Source organism: Nesoenas mayeri (assembly GCF_963082525.1).
Source record: "Nesoenas mayeri genome assembly, chromosome: 2".
Classification (NCBI taxonomy): Eukaryota; Metazoa; Chordata; class Aves; order Columbiformes; family Columbidae; genus Nesoenas; species Nesoenas mayeri.
In genome coordinates, this window is record NC_137543.1 from 162,917,638 (window position 1) to 162,936,993 (window position 19,356).

At 44.7% G+C, this 19,356-nt stretch overlaps 1 protein-coding gene across 2 annotated transcripts in view; it reads left to right on the forward strand.

The window, feature by feature from the left end:
• Positions 1-19,356, forward strand: part of PTH1R (parathyroid hormone 1 receptor) — a gene marked incomplete at both ends in the record, with an annotated part of 119,073 nt that overhangs the window by 94,815 nt on the left and 4,902 nt on the right. Inside the window, 5 exons of one of the 2 annotated variants that reach the window (XM_080338996.1) lie at positions 2,312-2,406; positions 5,396-5,582; positions 8,965-9,118; positions 15,113-15,173; positions 15,962-16,028. In XM_080338996.1, coding sequence (XP_080195122.1) covers positions 2,312-2,406; positions 5,396-5,582; positions 8,965-9,118; positions 15,113-15,173; positions 15,962-16,028 — 564 coding nt within the window. The remainder of the gene's footprint in view (positions 1-2,311; positions 2,407-5,395; positions 5,583-8,964; positions 9,119-15,112; positions 15,174-15,961; positions 16,029-19,356) is intronic. The other variant, XM_080338997.1, reaches the window with a different exon arrangement.

A 19,356-nucleotide genomic window follows, 5' to 3' on the forward strand; every position in this document is an offset into this window, starting at 1 on the left:
AAATGAAATTACACTGGTTAAAGTATCACACCTTTTAAACCAGGGTCTCATGGTGTGGCAAGGACAGATTTTTAAAGGGTGGGTTGCCTCTTTTAACAGGTCAGTGGGTGTCAGTGACAGTCAGTTTGTCTTCAGGATGGATTTATAGGAGACATCATGTAGAGCTCCTGTTGCAGCAGGATGATCTAGTAGTTGGTGCACTGTCTGGGGACTATGGAAGTCCATGGCTTGGCTATGCATGACCTTTGTGGTCTTCTGTAAATTATTTAAACTCCCATGCACCTCAGCTCCAAAAAGAGGGTTCTCAGACCATGGCGGTGGTTGTTTGGGTTGGCAGATGCCTCAATATTTTGTTACCTGGAGGACCTTTCCTGAATCAGCACTGTGGTTTCCACCAAGCTGGGACCTCCCTTGTGCTAAGAGATGAGTGAGACCTGGAATTGCCTTTAGACCTTTTTTAATTCCTCCTGGGTAAATCCAAGTCTCACCGTTCCTGAGAACAAACGCCCCTAGGAACTAGCATGCACTGACTACCCTATGTGACCTCTTGAACAACCTCAACCTTTTGCTTGGGAGGCTTTCCCCAAGGACCTAAGCACCCCATCCAGAAAATCACCTTCCCTGTAGACTCCCCGTCATGACACCGATTAAGATTTGCGGCACCTATGTCTGCAAGTAGACACAGCAGCGTGCATGCACAGATGCACGTGTATGTCTTGGCAGTTCCGACTCAACCTCCTTTCAAAAAGAGGGCCTGTGGTTAATCAGAGGGATTAACCACAGCCTCCAAACACATCCTGCCAGCCAATCAGCAGTCTCTTCCCAAGGCCATTGCTGCTACAAGGGTGGTGTTGTCCGATAGGAGCGTGGATCTTTCCGGTTAAATTTCTGAATGGGGCTCAGGGACGCTTTTGTTCAGCTGGGCGTAGTAAAGCCTCACAACTGCTGAATAACTTGGAGTAGGTTTTTGGTTGGGTTTGTTTTGTTTTGTTTTGTTTTTCAAACTTTCACCATAGAGGCAAATGTTTTCCAGTTCAAAGAGGATTCCAGCTTAGCACCGGGAAAATTGCACTAGGCTTTAAAGGGAAGGAGCTTTTATTTTTATTCTTATTCCCTAAAGCTTTTAAATTTGCTCACATTGGCTTTTTAGCGCCTGCTGCCTCCACACACATATAGAGAGATATATATAAATATGCACATACACATGCTCTAGTTTAATATTGGCAAGAGCATCACTCTGCCAATGGAAACCTCAAAGAAACATTCACATATCTGGGGATTCTGATGTAATAGGGCTGAGGTTTCGCATTCCAGGACGGCATTTCTAGCCTCAAATCAAAATCAGAGCTGTCATTCAGAGCCCGGCGTTACTAATGTTATTGCAACCCAGCGGGTGGGGTGAGGGAAAAGCAGGAGGCAGGGGAGGAGGCAGCGAGGAGAAAGATGCTGAATTGGTTGGTTTCTTTGGGGTTTATTTCTAATTTCAGATGATGAAAGGCGGTACAAGCTAGGATGGTAGCAGGATGTTTTAACCCTTTACAGGCAGCTGCATACCCTAGCACAGGATGAAGAAAAGCATCTCAATATGTAACAGAAAGCTCAGGGTTTCTAAGCCCAACTTTAAAGTACAGCGGGCCAAAAGAACTAAAACCTACTACAGGATTAATTACTAGGAGCTCTCCTGTGACAAAGCCCTTTCCAATGGGACTTTGGCAAGCTCGAATTGTGTCCTGATTGCATAACCACAGTCATAGGCTGCTTTTTACTTTAAAAAAGAAAAACAAATGCAGGTGATTTCTTCTCATATCCCACAGACAAAGTATATTCTCCCTATGTTTTCTGTGGTGGGTTGATACTCCACCAGTCATTCAGCAATGGTATGGCATATCCCTATGGCTAAATTTTACAGTCCCAGCAAAAATCCCAGGTCAGTGGGCATTTTGTTCAAGCAAAAGTTGCCAAGTGATCTCTGGATTTGGCTGAGAGTTTGTAAAGCTCTTTGGGTTCCTTTGGGATGAAAATGCTGCAGAAGTTCCAGGCATGGGATTAACCCAACTCCATCACTAGTCCCTTGCAAAAACCCCACCTCCCCTAGGTCATCAGGAAAGATGAATATCACTTTCCAAGCTGCTCTTTTGTCAAAAAAAAATATAAGACATCAAGTGCGATTGCCAATGGTTTTACAGACCCAGAGCTGTACACCCCCAGCCGGTACGATAGCCCAAATCTCTGCGCTGCTACCATGGTTGTGTTACAATGCAGGAGGACGCGTTCTAATGTGACGCTATTTTTTCCATCATTTGTACTGCAGGAGGTCTTTTATCGCCTCTATTTGATTTATACTGTTGGATACTCCATCTCTCTGGGATCCCTCACAGTTGCTGTCCTTATCCTGGGATATTTCAGGTAGGCGGCTCTGTTTCTTCCTAAGCAAGTTGTCACTAGACTGGAAAAGGCTTTCCTAAAGGATAAAACTGGAGTGGCATGTGCTTCTTCAGTAAGCCACAAGAGGTTACCTCTGTGCTTTGGGCTGTGTTAGTGTCACTTAGGTCAAACTTCTTGGGGGATGGTGGGTGGGATGTTTGAATCCCTTGCCTGCAATGGAGTTTTCAAGACCCTCTTTATAGTAAATGGAAAGAAGAGGCTGATCTCACTTGGAAGACTATCTAGGGCTTTCTATCCCTATTACCTTCCAGATGACTGGCTTAGATTCAGATGGCTAATTTTTAGATAGCTAATTTTTCATAAGGGAAATTCTACTCTAAACCCAAATATTCATGAGGGATAGACCAATTGAAATATTAATGAAGAATAAACCCATTGAAGGGGACCCCAGCCGTGTAAAAGTGCCAGACTGATTCCTCCCATCTCATACTGCTGCTATATCTAGGTATCCAAAAATGACCACTCACCCTCCTAACTTTGATTTTCTCCCTTTTCACTCCACCACCCCTGCTAAGGGATGTATGCCCCTGAATACCATTTTGAACCCACGTCATCCATCCCTCAGACCTGGCTGTTGTGTCTCCTTGCTGCTGTAGGGACCAGGAGAGGGGAGGGATGAAAGGTCTTGCTCACAGCTAGAAGTTCATCCTTTGGGAAACCATACCTGGTGATTTGCAGGTGGAGCTGGGTGCTGAGCCCCACATTTCCCTCCCTTTGGTCCTGGCAGTATCTTCTCCTAACACACAGCAGGACCCAAACAAGATGAGGTTCTTAGGGACATGGTTTAGAGATAGACTTGGCAGTGCTAGGTTGGTGGTTGGACTTGATGATCTTAAAGTTCTTTTCCAACCAAAACAATTCTATTGACAGCTCTGATGGGAAATTCTCCTCACAGCAAACAGCCACGTAATGTCTGCAGATGGACTCAGCAGCTCCCACCATGCTCAAGATAAGCCCTAAACACATGCTGCTAAGAATAAAATGTGTGGTCTTTAGCTCTAAAAGTGCTCAGACCTCTCTGTAGTGAGCAAAAGGAGGTCGAGGGGATTTGCTTGGATAGCAGAGCATCCCAGTACCCAAATCTCTGATACACATAAGCCAAGGGGGACTGCAGACCCCTCCTGGGACCACTTGCATGACAGAGTTCCAGATCCCATCCCTGCCACCACCCTCCTGACCTCTCAACCCTTTTCCTCCTGTTCTATTTCCCACTGGACAGTGGCAAGGTTGTTAAAATATTTAATGTCCTCGTATGCAAGTATACACCTAGTTTCAGGAGACGAGCTTTCTCTTTCACCGCATAGTTGGAGCACTTCACAGCCTACATGGACAACTATGCTAGAGCATCTTTGTCCCAAGGATGAAAGCAGTAGCAGCGACAAAGCCAGATTTTATTCCAGATAACACATAATCCAGAGATTCATTGACTACATTTCAAATTCAGGGAGCAAAGCCCATCTTCATTTATACCTCAATAGTTCCACTTAGCATAATTTGTATTATAATAGCACAGGAAATAACTGTTATTACTATGACAATCTCCCCCAAAGGAGAACAAAACACAGCTTTTATTTTTCATTTCTATTAATGGAGCTGGGGATATAAGAGGGTATAAATTCATATATAGATTCATGCATGACTAGCCATGCAGCAGAGCTGTAGAGGACAGAAGGGGACCCCAGCAGGTCAGTTAGTTCCTTCTTTTCCCCGAAGGCAGTATCACAGTTTCTAAAACACACCTCATAGACATGGATTTAACCCATTCACATCTTACCATCCAGCTTTTCCCCAAAAAGGATCTTAAAGTGCTTTACAATCAGCATTTGTGGGGTCATTGCTGCCACTGCAAACAGAGAAAACAGCCCAGCACACCAAAGTACTGTGGTTGCCACTAAATTTGGAGTGGGTAAAAAGATTAGCAGTTTAGAAGAATCTCTGGTAGGTTTTTAGTGGCCACAAGTTCTGGAGCCTCTATCATCCATTTCCTCTGCACAAAGCGCAGGTAAATGTGAAGTCTTGAAATGCAGGGTCTGACCCAGAGACGGGCAGATTTGTTGGAGGGATGGATTTAATAGTGAAAGGGACAAACACTTTGGTATCAGTGAGCACTCTGCATGTATCCTGCCTCCTGTCTGTACATCTTGGAAAATGATGCACATCTGATGCACACTCCTTGCACCTGCACTGAACGCCAGGGACATGCTCATCGTGTACACGGGAATGCACATGCCCTGCACTCACTGCACAGCTGTTGTTGGCTCACACCACACATCCTGCGTGCCAGATGTGCATTCCCTACATGTACCCTGCACACTGGGTGCACACTCACTGCACACACCCTGCACGTTGGCTGCGCGCCCACTGCTTTCATCCTGATGTTCACCAGATGTGCAGACACTGAATGCACCTTTCGCCGCCTCCAGATGCATTTGCACTGCACATACACAGTGTCCTACGTGTGCAAACTGGTTGTACTGCACACACACTGCATGCACACTGCACACATGATGCCGTCCAGATTTGCACACACTGAGCATGGACTGCTCATCACATACCCTCCTCCAGCTGCATGTGCACTGCACACACCATCCTCCAGATGCAGACTCACTGCTTACTGCATACAAGCCCACCACTCATGCCCAACACAGGCAAAACACATTCCTATTTCTTTCCAAGACTTCCCAGTCAGAAATAAAGGAGCTGAAATGAGTAGAGGCACAGTGTTGTCCTAACATAAAGTCAGCAGCAATGTCCTTTGGCCAAACCCCTGGAGTAGGTATTAATTCATTTACCAACCCTATGGGTGAACAATGAGTGCAGGGCAGCTGTGGCACTAGCACCGTGTCCCCATGGTGGCACAGGCGTGTAGGAGGAGCTGGGGCTCTTCAGAAGCAGAGGTGACCCTGAAATGGACTAAACTACCCCAACCCTTCTCTGTCTCCCCCTCCAGACGTTTGCACTGCACTAGAAACTACATCCACATGCACCTGTTTGTGTCCTTCATGCTGAGAGCCATGAGCATCTTCGTGAAGGACGCAGTCTTGTACTCTGGGTCAGCTTTGGAGGAGATGGAACGGATCTCAGAGGAAGACTTGAAATCCATCACCGAAGCACCTCCAGCAGACAAATCGCAGTTTGTGAGTATTGCCAGAGCAGCTGGCTCCTCCAGATCTTATGCCTCTGTCCTCTCTGTTCAACATTTCACCTCCTTCTGATGGAATTTCCACCCCACTGAGCAACATCAGATCCTCCCCTTTCCTAACCCTCCACAGCCTCTCCCCATCCCTTCCCAATCCTCATCCACTGTCTCAGAGGGACTGCCCAGCCCCAGAGCTAAGGAAGAGCTGTTCCTCATGGTGTTCAAAAGTAAAGTCAAGACTGAGGTTTTGGTTTCTATCTACAACTACTATTTTCAACACTCCCCTGATACCCCCTAAGATGTTTGGCTCTGGAAGCTCCCCTGTATATCCCAACACATGGCACATCAGTCCTTGCATTTCACAGTGTTGACTTCTCCCACCACAAAGTGCAACTGGTGGATTTTTCACCTGGAGGTCCTCTCTGTATGACCCATGGAGGCAACACTGTGCTGTACCATCATGGCATCAAATTGACAAGCCAGATGTAGCAAAACCATGGTTCAACATGTCTTGGAAGGTTCTAAGCCCTGACTCCAGAGCCAGAGCAGAGGTATCTTGTGAGGAAGGAAGGTCAGCAGTAAACATCTCTTCTTACTGTAATTTTGCAGCAAACCATAGCTGGTTGGTCTTGTTGTGATTTATTACTCCCATCTCTGAAATATATATATATATGTACATATATATATTTTTTTAGAAGGGACAATGGAGGTATTACCATGAAAAAGCTTAGGGTTCATCTGCAAAAAGCAGATGTCTACAAGAGAGACATCTTCATTCAACCGTAGTCACCTCAGGTTCCATTTATAGTCAGCAGAGTCAGTATGGTCAACACAGCCAGTTGAGTCAAGAGTATGACCAACTACATCCTAAAATATAAACTGAAGTGAGGTCAGTTGAACTTGTCTCCAAAAGCATGTGTTTCTTTTCAATGTATAGAAAGCTCCAATGGCAGTATCTGCATTGTCCATGTGGTGTGGGAGAAAAGAAGCTCATCCTCAGGTTTCAAAGTCATCCCCACCTGCTGAAGCTGTCTGCTGCCATAGGTCTCATCATAGATTTCCCATGGTGGATCCTAGGTATGATAGTTCAACATCCACGATTTGTTGGATGCTGCAGAGACAGATGAGGTAGACTTTAGTATCTAAGATCAGGGTTTCCTTCAATCCACACAAAAAAATCCGAGCTAGCTCAAACATCCTAGCGGAGTGGCTCTTGCAATGTGGTGCAAATATTCTGCCACCTGGCTGCCAACACCCCTGCATAAAATCAGCATATATGGAGTGTCCCACTGCCCATCCAAGGCCTCCCAAATGGAAATTTGTTATCGTGTTTCCTTCCCATTTCAGAGATCCATTTAATTTGGTGAGTCTCTGGCTGGAGCACTCAGCATGCTTCAAACACTCCCTTTTTGGAAATAACACAAAACGTTTTACTGCATTGTTTTCTGTTTTCTCCTCAGGCTGGACTCATTATAAGGAATAATTAGGATAATACATTGCATTCTCTGAATATTAGCCATTTAATGGCATTTCCCTTTCTGCCAAATGGAAAGACAAACAAGTGATGAAGGCAACAATTAATGTTTTTCTTTTGTTTCCAAGTGAAGTGAGAGTTTTGTATTTATTGCCTGATGCTCCCTGTATGTGGCTAGATGGTGATTTTTTGTGAATATAAAAATTATCATTAAACCTCGATGAGGATTTTTTCAATTGATCTTCCTTCTATTTTAACTCACTGTGTCTGTAAAAGGAAATGGATGTATATGTGTCCATATGTTATATATATACTCATATATGTGTATAACATGTGCATATTCATTCTGATTGGCGAAGGATTAGCATAAGAGATGGGCCAGAATAAAAAATTCTCTTTTTATTTACAAAGTACATATTATTGACATTTTCTGCAACTCACTTTAATGGTCACAATGGTGACTTCGTGTTATTCTCAATGGAAGGGGCAGCATGGAGATGTGCTGCTGCTGTGGGCTATGTTTGGTAGTCATAGGTTTCCCTGAACCCCCAGACATTGACAAGAATCACAGAATCAAAGAATTGACTGGGTTGGAAAAGACCTCAGAGATCATCCAGTCCAACCCTTGGTCCAACTCCAGTCCATTTACTGTCCAATCTCACTTTAAAAACCTCCAGGACGGTGAGTCCAGCACCTCCCTGGGCAGCCATTCCAATCCCTGACAACTCTCTCTGCAAAGAATTGCTTTCTAATCTCCAGCCTCAATTTCCCCTGGCAGAGTTGAAGCCCATGGCCCCTTGTCCTATTGCTGATGCCTGGGAGAAGAGCCCAATCCCCACCTGGCTAGAACTGCCCTTCAGGTAGTTCTAGAGAGTGCTGAGCTCAGCTCTGAGCCTCCTCTTCTCCAGACTAAACAAGCCCAGCTCCCTCAGCCTCTCCCCATAGGGCTTGTGTTCAAGTCCCTTCACCAGTGGTGTTGTTCTTCTCAGGACCCCCTGTGACTTCATTACTTTGCAGCCTTTCTCTACTGGGGCTGAGAAATGTTGGACAAAGTGTAGCTTTGCTCCACTCTGCCAGAAGGACAGAGGAGCATTGAGTTACAGTCAGGGCTTTTCTTCTCAAGAACGCAAAGGATTGCAGGTCAGCATGGAGTGGGAGTTCAATGTGCCCATTTAAGATTAGTGTGTCCTGGAAGTCACTACGTCTCCCCCCTTGCAGCTCAGGTCCATGCAGAAAATGCCTTGACACTGTGGGTGAAATTCTTCAGCTTCAATTTGCTCTTGGATGACCAGTCACCAAAGCCTACAGCAGCCACCTAGAGTGTCTTCACACTCGGTGAGGAAAGACAGGACATTGTCTTGGGCATCCATGGCAGGACTGGGTGACTCACCCTCCGAACGGTGCCTGTATCTCTCCACAAGCTGAGGATAGAGTTGTACTTCCAAGTGATGTGATTTGCGCCAGGTCACCCAGACCAAGGTGACTTGGCCACAGCTCTTTGTCCTCTAACCTGCACAAGAATCACAGGGAAAAGATGAAACACAGCTGTCTTACAAAGCATGTGAGACCCCCATCAGTAGATTTGGGGGAGAGTAGGATCAGCTCAGCATCTCCCCATGTGTGACCTGTTCTCCTACACCTCCCAACTCACCTGCTGTTGGAAACACAACGTCAGGCTGAGGGGAAGATTTCTTCTCAGTTTTTTCATCTCTTTTCTTCTTGCACTTACTTTTCCCTCTTGTAAAAGTCCTGAAATGGAATTTTCTGAGGGTTTTGTTTTGGTTTTGTTTGTTTGTTTGCTTTCTCCACCTTATTTTCCAGCCAATCTTAGCAAGTTATGGCTTTATGTAGAAGAAGAATATCACACCACGTTCCTCACATAACTCATCTTTCTGTGTCATTGCAGGTGGGCTGTAAAGTAGCGGTTATCTTCTTCCTCTACTTCCTGGCAACCAATTACTACTGGATTCTGGTGGAAGGGCTCTATCTCCACAGCCTCATCTTCATGGCATTTTTCTCAGAGAAGAAGTATCTTTGGGGATTCACATTATTTGGCTGGGGTAAGTCATGGTTGCTTCTTATGGCTGAGCTGTAAGAAGCCTGTTGGAGGTTGTCTTTGAAGCAGACGTTGCTTATGCATAAACGTAGGAGAGGGGACGGAGGCAGGGGGAGCATCAGAGACACAGTGACTCTTGCATGGACAGGTTAGCTCTCTTATGAAGTATTTATCTATTTCTAAATTGTGGTATTCACACTGTGGTGCTTCCCGGATCTCTCTGGAAGGATCAGCCCAGGATTGGAGAGATGGGACATCTTGCCATCCTTCCAGAGCAACTGATGTGTGCATGTGACAACTGATTTTACCGCACTCTCTGAGTTATCCCCATCTCTGCCAAGTGCTTCCTGCTGAGAAACAGGTGTTGGGCTGGAGGATCAGAAAGTCATAGAACCATAGAATCATTTTGGCTGGAAGAGACCCTCAAGATCATCAAGTCCGACCATTAACACAACCCCGGCACTAACCAATCTCCCTAAAACCTCATCTTCACATCTTTTCAACTCCTCCAGGGATGGTGACTCCAGCACTGCCCTGGGCAGCCTGTTCCAATGCCCCACAGCCCTTTGGGGAAGAAATTTCACATGAGGCTGTGAGCTTCTGCTCCCAATGGCAGACCTAGGCTCTGATTTCCTACCTCAGATCTCAGTTCCTTTAAAAAGCTCCTGAGGTTTCATGAGTGTTGCAGCAGCAGTAGAAACCTGCAATTTGTGGGGAGGCCTTTTTTATTTTTCCCCTTTTCTTTTAACTTGGGCATCTTTTCCTGGAGTAAGGAGAAAGGGGAGGGATGTGCAGGGAGGGTGGTCATTAGTGGAAGGAGTTGTGGGCACACACATTTTAGACGAGAATGTGCTTTCTGTTCACTTCTGGCATTAGTTTTGGCTTGCAAGGAGTTATGAGGTGCTGGTAGGCTGAGGACAATAAAACAACTGCTCACAGTTGCCTGAAATGTGTGGACTGTAAGGGAGAACAGGAAATGTATTAGATGATCCTCAAGGACGTAACTAAGAATAATGGGGTGTAGGTCTGCATGGAAGCTTACAGCAGGAAAAACCTGTTCAGAGGTGCCTATGGTTACCCCTAAACTGGATGGCCCAGGACCATTTCCCAGTTTCCAGGGCCAAAACACACCTGGCCACATCCTGACTGCATTTTAGGGCAAGATTTATGTGTGTACCACATCATCCCCATTCCAGCACATGATTTCTTCTAGAAGTAAAGCACTGTCTCCTAACAGTGGAGCTCTGAGAAAGATAGTACAGATCTGACTTTATGGAGGATTGCATTTTTTTGCTTTATTAGAGCAAAGTAGCCCAGGGCAGTCCAGCCTGCAAGACTTTCTCCATCCTTCCTCCTTCCCCACTGTGATTATGGGGGAAGAAGGACCCACAAGCTCCTTGCTAACCTTTCATTCGCCTCATGCATAGGTCAGAAACCACTGGTGCTGCCATATGAAAAAGACGGGAGGTGTAAATATGAGTCTCAAAGTGGGCATCCATCTCTCAGGCAAAGTCTAATCCCAGCCAGACATTAAATTTTGGAGAAAATAAATAAATAAGATAAACACTTTAGGGACAGGGCATTTTTACCTCAGCCACTGTGAGACAGACAGGACTTGAGATATCACCTTTTTCTTAAAAAACAAATTAACAAAAACCAAAACAAAACAAAAAGTGAAACACATCCTCTTCCAAACCTTCAAGCTACGTAAAGTTTGCTTCTCAGAAAATGGCACTATAGCTGTACAGACCAGACTTGGAGAAGCAATTCCCCAGAGTGAATTCTAGAAGAGAAGGAAGCAATTGAAAAATAATGCCATATGTTTAACAAGAAAAACCAACTTGATGCTTCTCATAATGCAGCCAAAGGAAAACAGTCTAACAGGCATGGGTTCCCCTCATTAATTCTTCCAACCACTGCCAGAGTATAATCATTTTATCAGAGTGACCACAAAGCTGAAGTCACACCTGTCACAACACCAACCATCTACATGTTTCCAAAAGTCTGAGGCTGCGTAATTTAAATTCCTCTGGAATGAGAACATAGGATCCCTCCGGTTGCATTTGTTTTTGCTTTGTTTTGATTAGCATGATAATGTCCACATATGCACCCGCACAGACGTCTTGCTTTGATAGCTTTTGGGCACTGGAAAGGGCAACCCAATCCAAGAGCCACCGGAGTCAGTGGAAAAACTCCAGTTCCCTGCAGTGGGCACTGGATCCTGCCCATACCACAGCCACGAATGACAGGGAACCAGCGATAAATAATTATGACATTCCACGTAGGTACAGGAGAGACAAGTTTGCCCCAAAAGCCGGGATTTTGTTTCTTGCTTGTGTACCAATAAACAGCGGCAGATTTATCCCACCTGGAAATTTCCAAGGAGCAAAAATCAACCTACAACATCTTATTTCCAGACTGCTGAGGAAACCAGAATGTATAGTTACTCTTTGATGTCAGACCCAAAGGTTTCTGTTGAGTCTTTTCAATCCACGTCCTCACTGGCACAAGGCAGCACAGCTCCATGAAAGTCCACGGCGCCCTTCTTGCGAGGGAGACACTAATGACAGAAAGGAACTTGTTCCTTGCCAGCCCCTAAGAAAAGTAAATAAATAATGACATTATGGGCAACAATAAATTCCCCAGAAGACTTCAAGTTCCCTGCAGCTGTTTTATGAGGGAAGTCTAAGAAGCATGACCGATAGCTAGAAAACCCAAGCTGATTCCACCGGAATTTTTCCTTCACACCATATTAATTCCCTCCAGCCGGCTAGGCTGCTCTGGTTTTCAGCTATGGTGCAGAATGAGGATTGCAGGGAGATGTGGAGAAGACAAATAGATCAACGTGTTACTGTTAGAGGGGCTCAGGTCCAGAAACCCCTGATGGTGAGCCCTGAATTTTTATCTAAGCAGAAATCATCCTTTGCCTAAAAGTGTTTGTACCTAACAGAACTGAGAGGCCTAAGTGGGTGTTATTAGCCCCATTTAATATGAGAAAACTGTGACACAATGGGACCAAAAAAACACAAGCATTGTTCCTCAGAGAGCTTTTCAAATAGAAGGTAAAAAGACTTCTCTAGACCTACATAAGGTCTTAATTCATAAACCTTTTTCTAGCAGCCACTTTGCAACCACTTCTCTTACTCACAGCTTTGACACATGCATGAGAACCATTTTTCCAACTGCTAGGAGACACGTACACAAGAAAAGCAACAGAGGAGAGCAGGGGGTTGGGGCGGCCACCAGACTTTGCCCATATTCCAGCTGATGGGGAGATACCTGACTTTATAGCACCTGCATTGTACACACTGTGTGTATTGACTGGAAATGCACAGCGCATACAATGTGGATTCTGTAGAAGTCACTCACGGCACCGCCGCCTGGTGAGGTTCCTCCCACGTTGTGCACGTGGGCTACGTAGGTGCAAGGGGGAGGACATGCATCCATCCATCCATCCATCCTCCATCTGGGCTCATAGCCAGCCAGGAGGTCACTTGGGCTTTTTGGAGACTCACTTTCTTTCCCTGGTGGGTTGGCCAGATGCATCTAATTACACGAGACTTTTCTGCTCGCAGAGCTGCATCCTCTTGGGTATCTTGGTCTTTGTGGATAGCTTTAGGTGTCTAACTTTGAGGACCTCAATCCTGATTTTTTGGGTAATGGCTTTGCCATCAATGGGCACTGCAAGTGCTCAGTGGGAGGGTTCGTCAGTTGTGAGGCATCATAAACCAGGACTTTCAAGTAGAGAGACCAAAAACTCAGTTATCACCCTCTGAATGTAAAAGAGATGGTGGAGGCAAAGCTAAGCTTTCTGGCTCTCCAAGTTGGAAGATGAGCTTACCAGAGCAGGAGGAAAAGATAGAACTCTAGAAATTACCTGATGGCCCAAACTCTGCATGTTACGGTGCTGTATAAAAAATCTAAAGCTGGGGCAGAGAAAAGGGAGGGAGAGGATTCTTAACACTTCTTGTAAATTTAGGAACATTTATGATTGTTCAGACTGAAAAAAAAAGATTTACATAAGAGATGCTGAAAGACAAATGTAGCAATAAAACTGGTGCCAGGAATTCCCTTAGTATGTTTTGCAAAATAAGTCAAGGATCCTTTTCTTAAACTTACCTGAATGGAGTGAAGCAGCAGCGCACAGGGAACAATAACTCCACACACAGAGACTTTTTTGAGGTATAATTATTTTCTCTTGTGTATTTTATTGTTGCTCGGAACCTTGATCACAGCACAGGATTATTATGAATGGGAACAGTGTCTCTTCTGAAGTGCAGGACAGGCTAAAGAGGAATAAGACGTGTCGAACACATCCAAATCTCTGGAAAAATCTGTCTTTCAGGCTTAGAGCTTCACAACAGTGGTCGAACATTCACCGCCTTGCAGGCAGACAGTGGGGATGTCAGCCTCTCAACATGGCCAGTTTCTCGGTTGATATAAACTGGAATATCACGGATTATATCAACAAAATTATATGTATCTAAGCCTTCAATAGCTCAGCCAGCCATTCAGAGCATGCATGTATTTTTCATAGATAGGTGATTAGCAGTGAGGAGGAAATAGATGGTGCTTGTTACAATAACTCATCACCTTCCCCAAGCCCTCAGCTTCAACCTACTCATGGATTCCCAGTGCAATAGGTTAAGTATTTTCTTTCCAATGCCAGCCATGGCAGGGGGTTGTAAAGCTGGGTGCATTCCTCATAAATGTATCCTTGTAGGCAGTGCTGCTGCGCTGGTCCTGAGTGGGGCTCTGTGTTTAATTATTTATGCTTTCTTATATTACCATGGCATTTAAAGGTTCCAACCAAGATAACAGCCCTGCTGTCCATGCGTGTATGAGACAGGCGTCCCTGCTCCACACCCCAGCTCAGGAAAGCGTCCATGGTCAGGAAAGCCTTTAAGCACCTTAATGAGACTTAAGTGCATGCTGAAAGTTAAGCGTGTGCCTATATGCATGCCGAGCCCCAATGAGCTTAGACCATGAACAGCATATTTACAGTGATCGGTGATAAATGTCGCCTTTATTTATTTTTTAATATTTTTTTTTCACCTGAAAGGGGTTATTCTTCTTGAATTTGTGGAAGCTGCTGTGGATTTGATCCTGCCTTTTAAGGGAAGCCAGGAGGGGACTCAGTTGTACAAATAAAACTGAACTAGACCCTAAAAAAACAAACAGAAGGTTGCATTTGGATATTGGTGATCCTTTTACCTTTCACAGGGAAAAGATGATGCTCAGTGTAACTGTGCTGACATAAGGATGGTTCATTTGGGAATGAACCTTTGGCTAGAGTATTTTGCAAGCATCACCCTAAATTCTTGTATTTATCTGCTTCATGCAGCAAGTCTCTCGCACTTAATAGAGTTTCTAATCCATTCAGCCCTGTACTGGAAGAAAATATGTAAGCTTGACTTCAGATCAATCTTTCCTTGACATCAGGGGAAGGGAGCAAATATTAATATATTGGGAAAGGTGTGCTGCACGAAACCCTTCTCTGCTTCAAATTGGTTCAGTTGGCTAAAGGAGGTTTTGGTCACCCAAGTTCAAGCACTACAGGCTACATCTCTATAAAGTAGTGGTAGAGGAAAGGCCTGGGACGTGATGATTTATCCTGTCAAGTCCATGACCCATCTCAGTCCCAGACCAGCTGGGCATCTCCCAAATGTGAATCAGGAGGTATCTTAAGCCTGGACCACTCCTGGCCAGCAACTTGGGAAAGCAAGCTGCTCCACTTTGAAAGCCAAGAGACTCAAGTAGAGTGGACATGTTCAGATCATGACATTTGTCTTCCAGAAAACGCTCTCTGCCACTGTCTGGTTTGTCACTTGGACTACAGAAGACATGTGAGACCAAGATCAGGCTTTCCTAGTTTAATTATGCTTGAATATTTTAAAACTCCTTTTTGCACCCTCCTCTGCCCTGGTCCACTTGTGTTTATGGTAACAGAGATCTCTTGTCCTCCTATTCACCTTGTTTGACCTGTGTTTGGTTGCAGGACTCCCTGCTGTATTTGTTACAGCGTGGGCCAGCGTGAGAGCCGCTCTAGCTGACACAGAGTAAGTCTCATCAGATTTTCTTTCCTCCCTTTTACCTTATAGAATCATAGAATAGTTTGGGTTGGAAGGGACTTTTAAATCCCATCTAGTGCCCCCTCTGCCATGAGCAGGGACATCTTCACCTGCTCAGGTTGCTCAGAGCCCCGTCCAGCCTGGCCTGGGATGTCTCCAGGGATGGTTCATCCACCACCTCTCTGGCCAACCTGGGCCAGGCTCTCACCACCCTCAGGGCCAACAATTTCTACCTCATGTCCAGCCTGAACTTCCCCTCCTTTAGTTTAAAACCATCACCCCTTGTCCTATCACAACAGGCCCTGCTCAAAGGTCTGTCCCCATCTTTCTTATCAGCCCCTTTTAAGTTCTGAAAAGCCACAATAAGGTCTCCCTGGAGCTTTCCTTCTCCATGCTGAACATCCCAACTCTCTCAACCTGTCCTCATAGGCTCTTAGTTTAATTTTTTCTGGTGAGGAGGCAAATAAGAAGTAGAAAAGGGTGGGTTCCTGCCCAGAAGGGACAAGTCTTGATGGCTGCACAAAGGGCTGTTCCACCATCTGGAGAGCATAACTTTAAATGTGTTTAATAGTGGTTTCAGTTTTGAATACTATAACAGCATGAAAAGAAATACATTGAAGCCATGCTTACTGAAGTCAGGGTTAGAGCCAGATCCTTTCACCACACCAGGCTTGAGAGGAACCCAACCTTCCTGGGTGGGTTTATCTGACAAGACATTCAAGTCTACTGCTCTTCGTAAGCAATGATTTCCTGATGGGATATCACTCTCTTCTCAGGTGTTGGGACTTGAGTGCTGGCAATTTAAAATGGATCGTTCAGGTGCCCATCCTGGCATCTATCGTGGTGAGTACCGGCTGGTTACAAGGAGTGGGAGGCAGTGCCTCTGGTCGGGGCAGGCTCGGTGTCCTATTCCAATCACCCTGTTAACCCAGCTCCTGCATTAATTGTGTGGAGTCTCTGTATATCCACTTTAAGGGCCTTATATTTGACCTGCCTGTAAGTTCGATAGCTACATACAGCAGAGGGGTTTATGAGCAACTTCACGTTTTTCTCAGGAGAGAAGAGTCACATAGGGGTAAAACCCTAAAATTCTTAATGAAACAAACATTCAAACCGATATTTCCAAACCCATAAGATACTGGAAACCCTGTGGTTCTCACCAGGTATCTCTAGAGGTTTCTGTAGCTGGTCCAAACCTTTTCCTTGGGTGTGTTTCAGTGTCAACAGATTTCAGCTGATAAAAGCTTGGGATACCTCAGAGATGTGGATGAGTGTTAAACCATCCCAGTTATGATCAGACATGACGTTAATCACTGACGGATGATCACTTCAACCCCCAGCCAGGAGCCAGAGGAAACAGAAAGGGTATAAGTGACATTATCCAGAGACAGGACTGAGCTCTCAGAAGCTGGAGAGGTCATTATAAGATGCAATTATCTGCACAAGGGGAATTTGGTGGCTAGTTATGTGTTTTCTTGAGCTGGGTCCTAATTAGCTAGAGAACCTGTTTCCACAGTTTTCATGAATTACACTCTTTCCTCTCTCTGTCTTTCTCTGTGGTTCTCCATTACTCCATATTCTGATGGTTAGATGAGTACATGCAATAGAGCTTTTCTGCTTCCACATATCCTCGTCCTCCTTTACATTCATCCACGAGTAGCTGAGTGGAATCAGTAAGAATTTCTCTATAGTCTTCAGATGGTTTTGCATCAAGCTCTACGTACTTCTTATTCACAAACCAGGAGGCCTTGGAAGATGATCAGTGTGGGTTTATATGCAGTTTATATACTGCATATAAACAGTAGGAAAGTTTCTGAGGTGAATATGCTCATCTGTGCAATTAGGTGAGCTGCTTTGGAGTTGGGGTGGGTGTTTTTTTCTTCATCAGAATTTCCTTTTGGTGGAAATTCTCCACCTGGCTCTACCAATTAGTTCTGCACCTTGGAAGAAACGAATCACCAAGCCCACACCACACTGTGGTCATTGGAAATGAAATAGTAAGATGGAGAAGAAAGTTCAGATAGTTCAACCAGATGAATGCCAGCAACCCCATTGCATTTAATTTAAAGGCCAATTAGCAGAGGAGAAAGAGCTCAATTGAGATTCATCCTTGTAAAAATAATGTTTCTCCATGAGGCTCTGCTGTGCTTGTACCCTGGCTATTTGCAAATGCAGCTATTTATCATGCAAAAATATTCTGTGGGTTGTTTCTGTTTAATTTCTGTGGGTTCATATTGTTCACTTGGCTGCCTGTTCAATTCCCACACTGGCTGGTCATGTTGCTGGACTAAGTTATTCATTTTCTGGACATACTTGCAGAGTATTTGAAGGCTGAGGGGCTTAAAATCCCTCCACACTGCTGCTAACTTTGATCTTACTCAGTTGTCTGGATTTCTTTTAAAACTTAGCACATGTTTCAGCTAGTCAGAGGAGTTTCCCTTCTGACTGTGATAAGGTTGGACATCTTCAGTTTAGCAGACAAATGCAGAACAAGATCCCACTTTTGAGCCTTTGAAGCTAGAAAATCTCATATGAGAAACAAAGCCTGCCTTTTTTTTTTTTTTAGCTCCTTTCATATTGGTTTCCAACTAAAGCGAATTACATGCCCCCAGGCTGTGTGCTTCTCTGTATTTCGGTCTCTCCACGCCCCCCTTATAACTTTTGTGCCAGTCAGTAAATTCCAACCAAATGTAACGAAGGGAATGGGGTTGCATGGATGTTAAATTCCCACAAACCTCATGAAAACAGTCAAGTAGATATGAGAGAGAAATTCCACTAATACCCCTTCAAGTGAAAGGGTGTAGAGCGACTTTACCCCCTGTTTAACACAGAGGAGAGCTGTTCAAAATGAACTTGCACCTCATTAAAGGAGAAGGAATCCAACCACAGAAGACAAAGACATAGAAAACCAGGCCGTGTTCATTCAGAGGCTCAGGGAACTACTTGTTTTAAAAGTGAGGATAATTAACCATTGGAACGACTCACCATGGTTGTGGTAGGATCTCCGTCATGGAAACATTGAAACCCAGATCTGCTGTAGCTCAAACAAAAACGAATACAAGGAGGTCTTATGGACTGCGTTTTGCAGGAGATCAAACTAGAGGTTTGCAATGATCCTTTCTGGCATAAAACTATGGGCCTGTGTGTGGCATAGTAATTTTTTTCCTTGTAATGCTGCTACCCTGGCACCTGAGAAGTTAAATGACTGCTGAAAGCCTCCAGAGAAACTCATAGGCCTCAATGTTAGCCCAGAAATGTGGGTCTGCCCGGTGAAGCCAGTTACACGATGATTTTGCTTGCGGTCTTGCCATAGTCCCAAGAATTGGTTTGTTTGGGACAGCAGCAGATACAATCCCCGCCGCAGGGAAACCAGTCTCAGAAGAGCCCAAAAAAGCTAAGAATCCCTCAAACATCCCCCATTTTTCATCTCTGTTGAGTGGCAGTGTAGCCATGAGATGTTGCTGTTGCCTTTTGCTGCATGGGTCATCAAGAGCATGTTCCTGTAGTTTGGTTGAGGAGCTCATCACAGGATGGGTTCATAGATGTGACTCCCTGCATAGGAAGTAGATATTAATTCTTTACTGTCCTCATCTGCTCCATACTAAACATTCCACCAGAGGCAGAGTTAGTAGTAGATACATGACAAAAATTTTGCAATTATATTGCCCTTCTGCATTCTCGATCTGTCATCTCTAGTAAGGTCTAACTCTATGTCTTCATCATGGTGCAGTTTCCTTGCTTTTCTTTCCTTTTACATGTGGAAATGTTGAAAGGCATCTTACTAATGCTTCTCTTAGCCTGAGGAGATCTTAATCTCTGGTGGACTGCAAGAGACAAATATAATCTAATTTCATTCCCTGGACCCCAAACTAAGTTTGTGAGGCCATGAAAATGACCCATATGACTGTATAAAGTTTTTCCAAAAGATAAAGTGAAAAATACTGAGAGTTGTCTGTAGTCCATACCTCGAAATGCTTGGTACGCACTGTTTATATGTTGATATCATACCCAGTTATCAGGTGTCTGCCGGGCTGGCAAGATCAGATATAGGTGTTTCCACACAAGATGCTCAGACTTTGACCTGGTTTAACCATCCAGGTTAAACACAGCTGACCAGAACCCACCAGACACTTGGTCTTTCCTGTGGATTTCACCCCTTCCACAGGACATA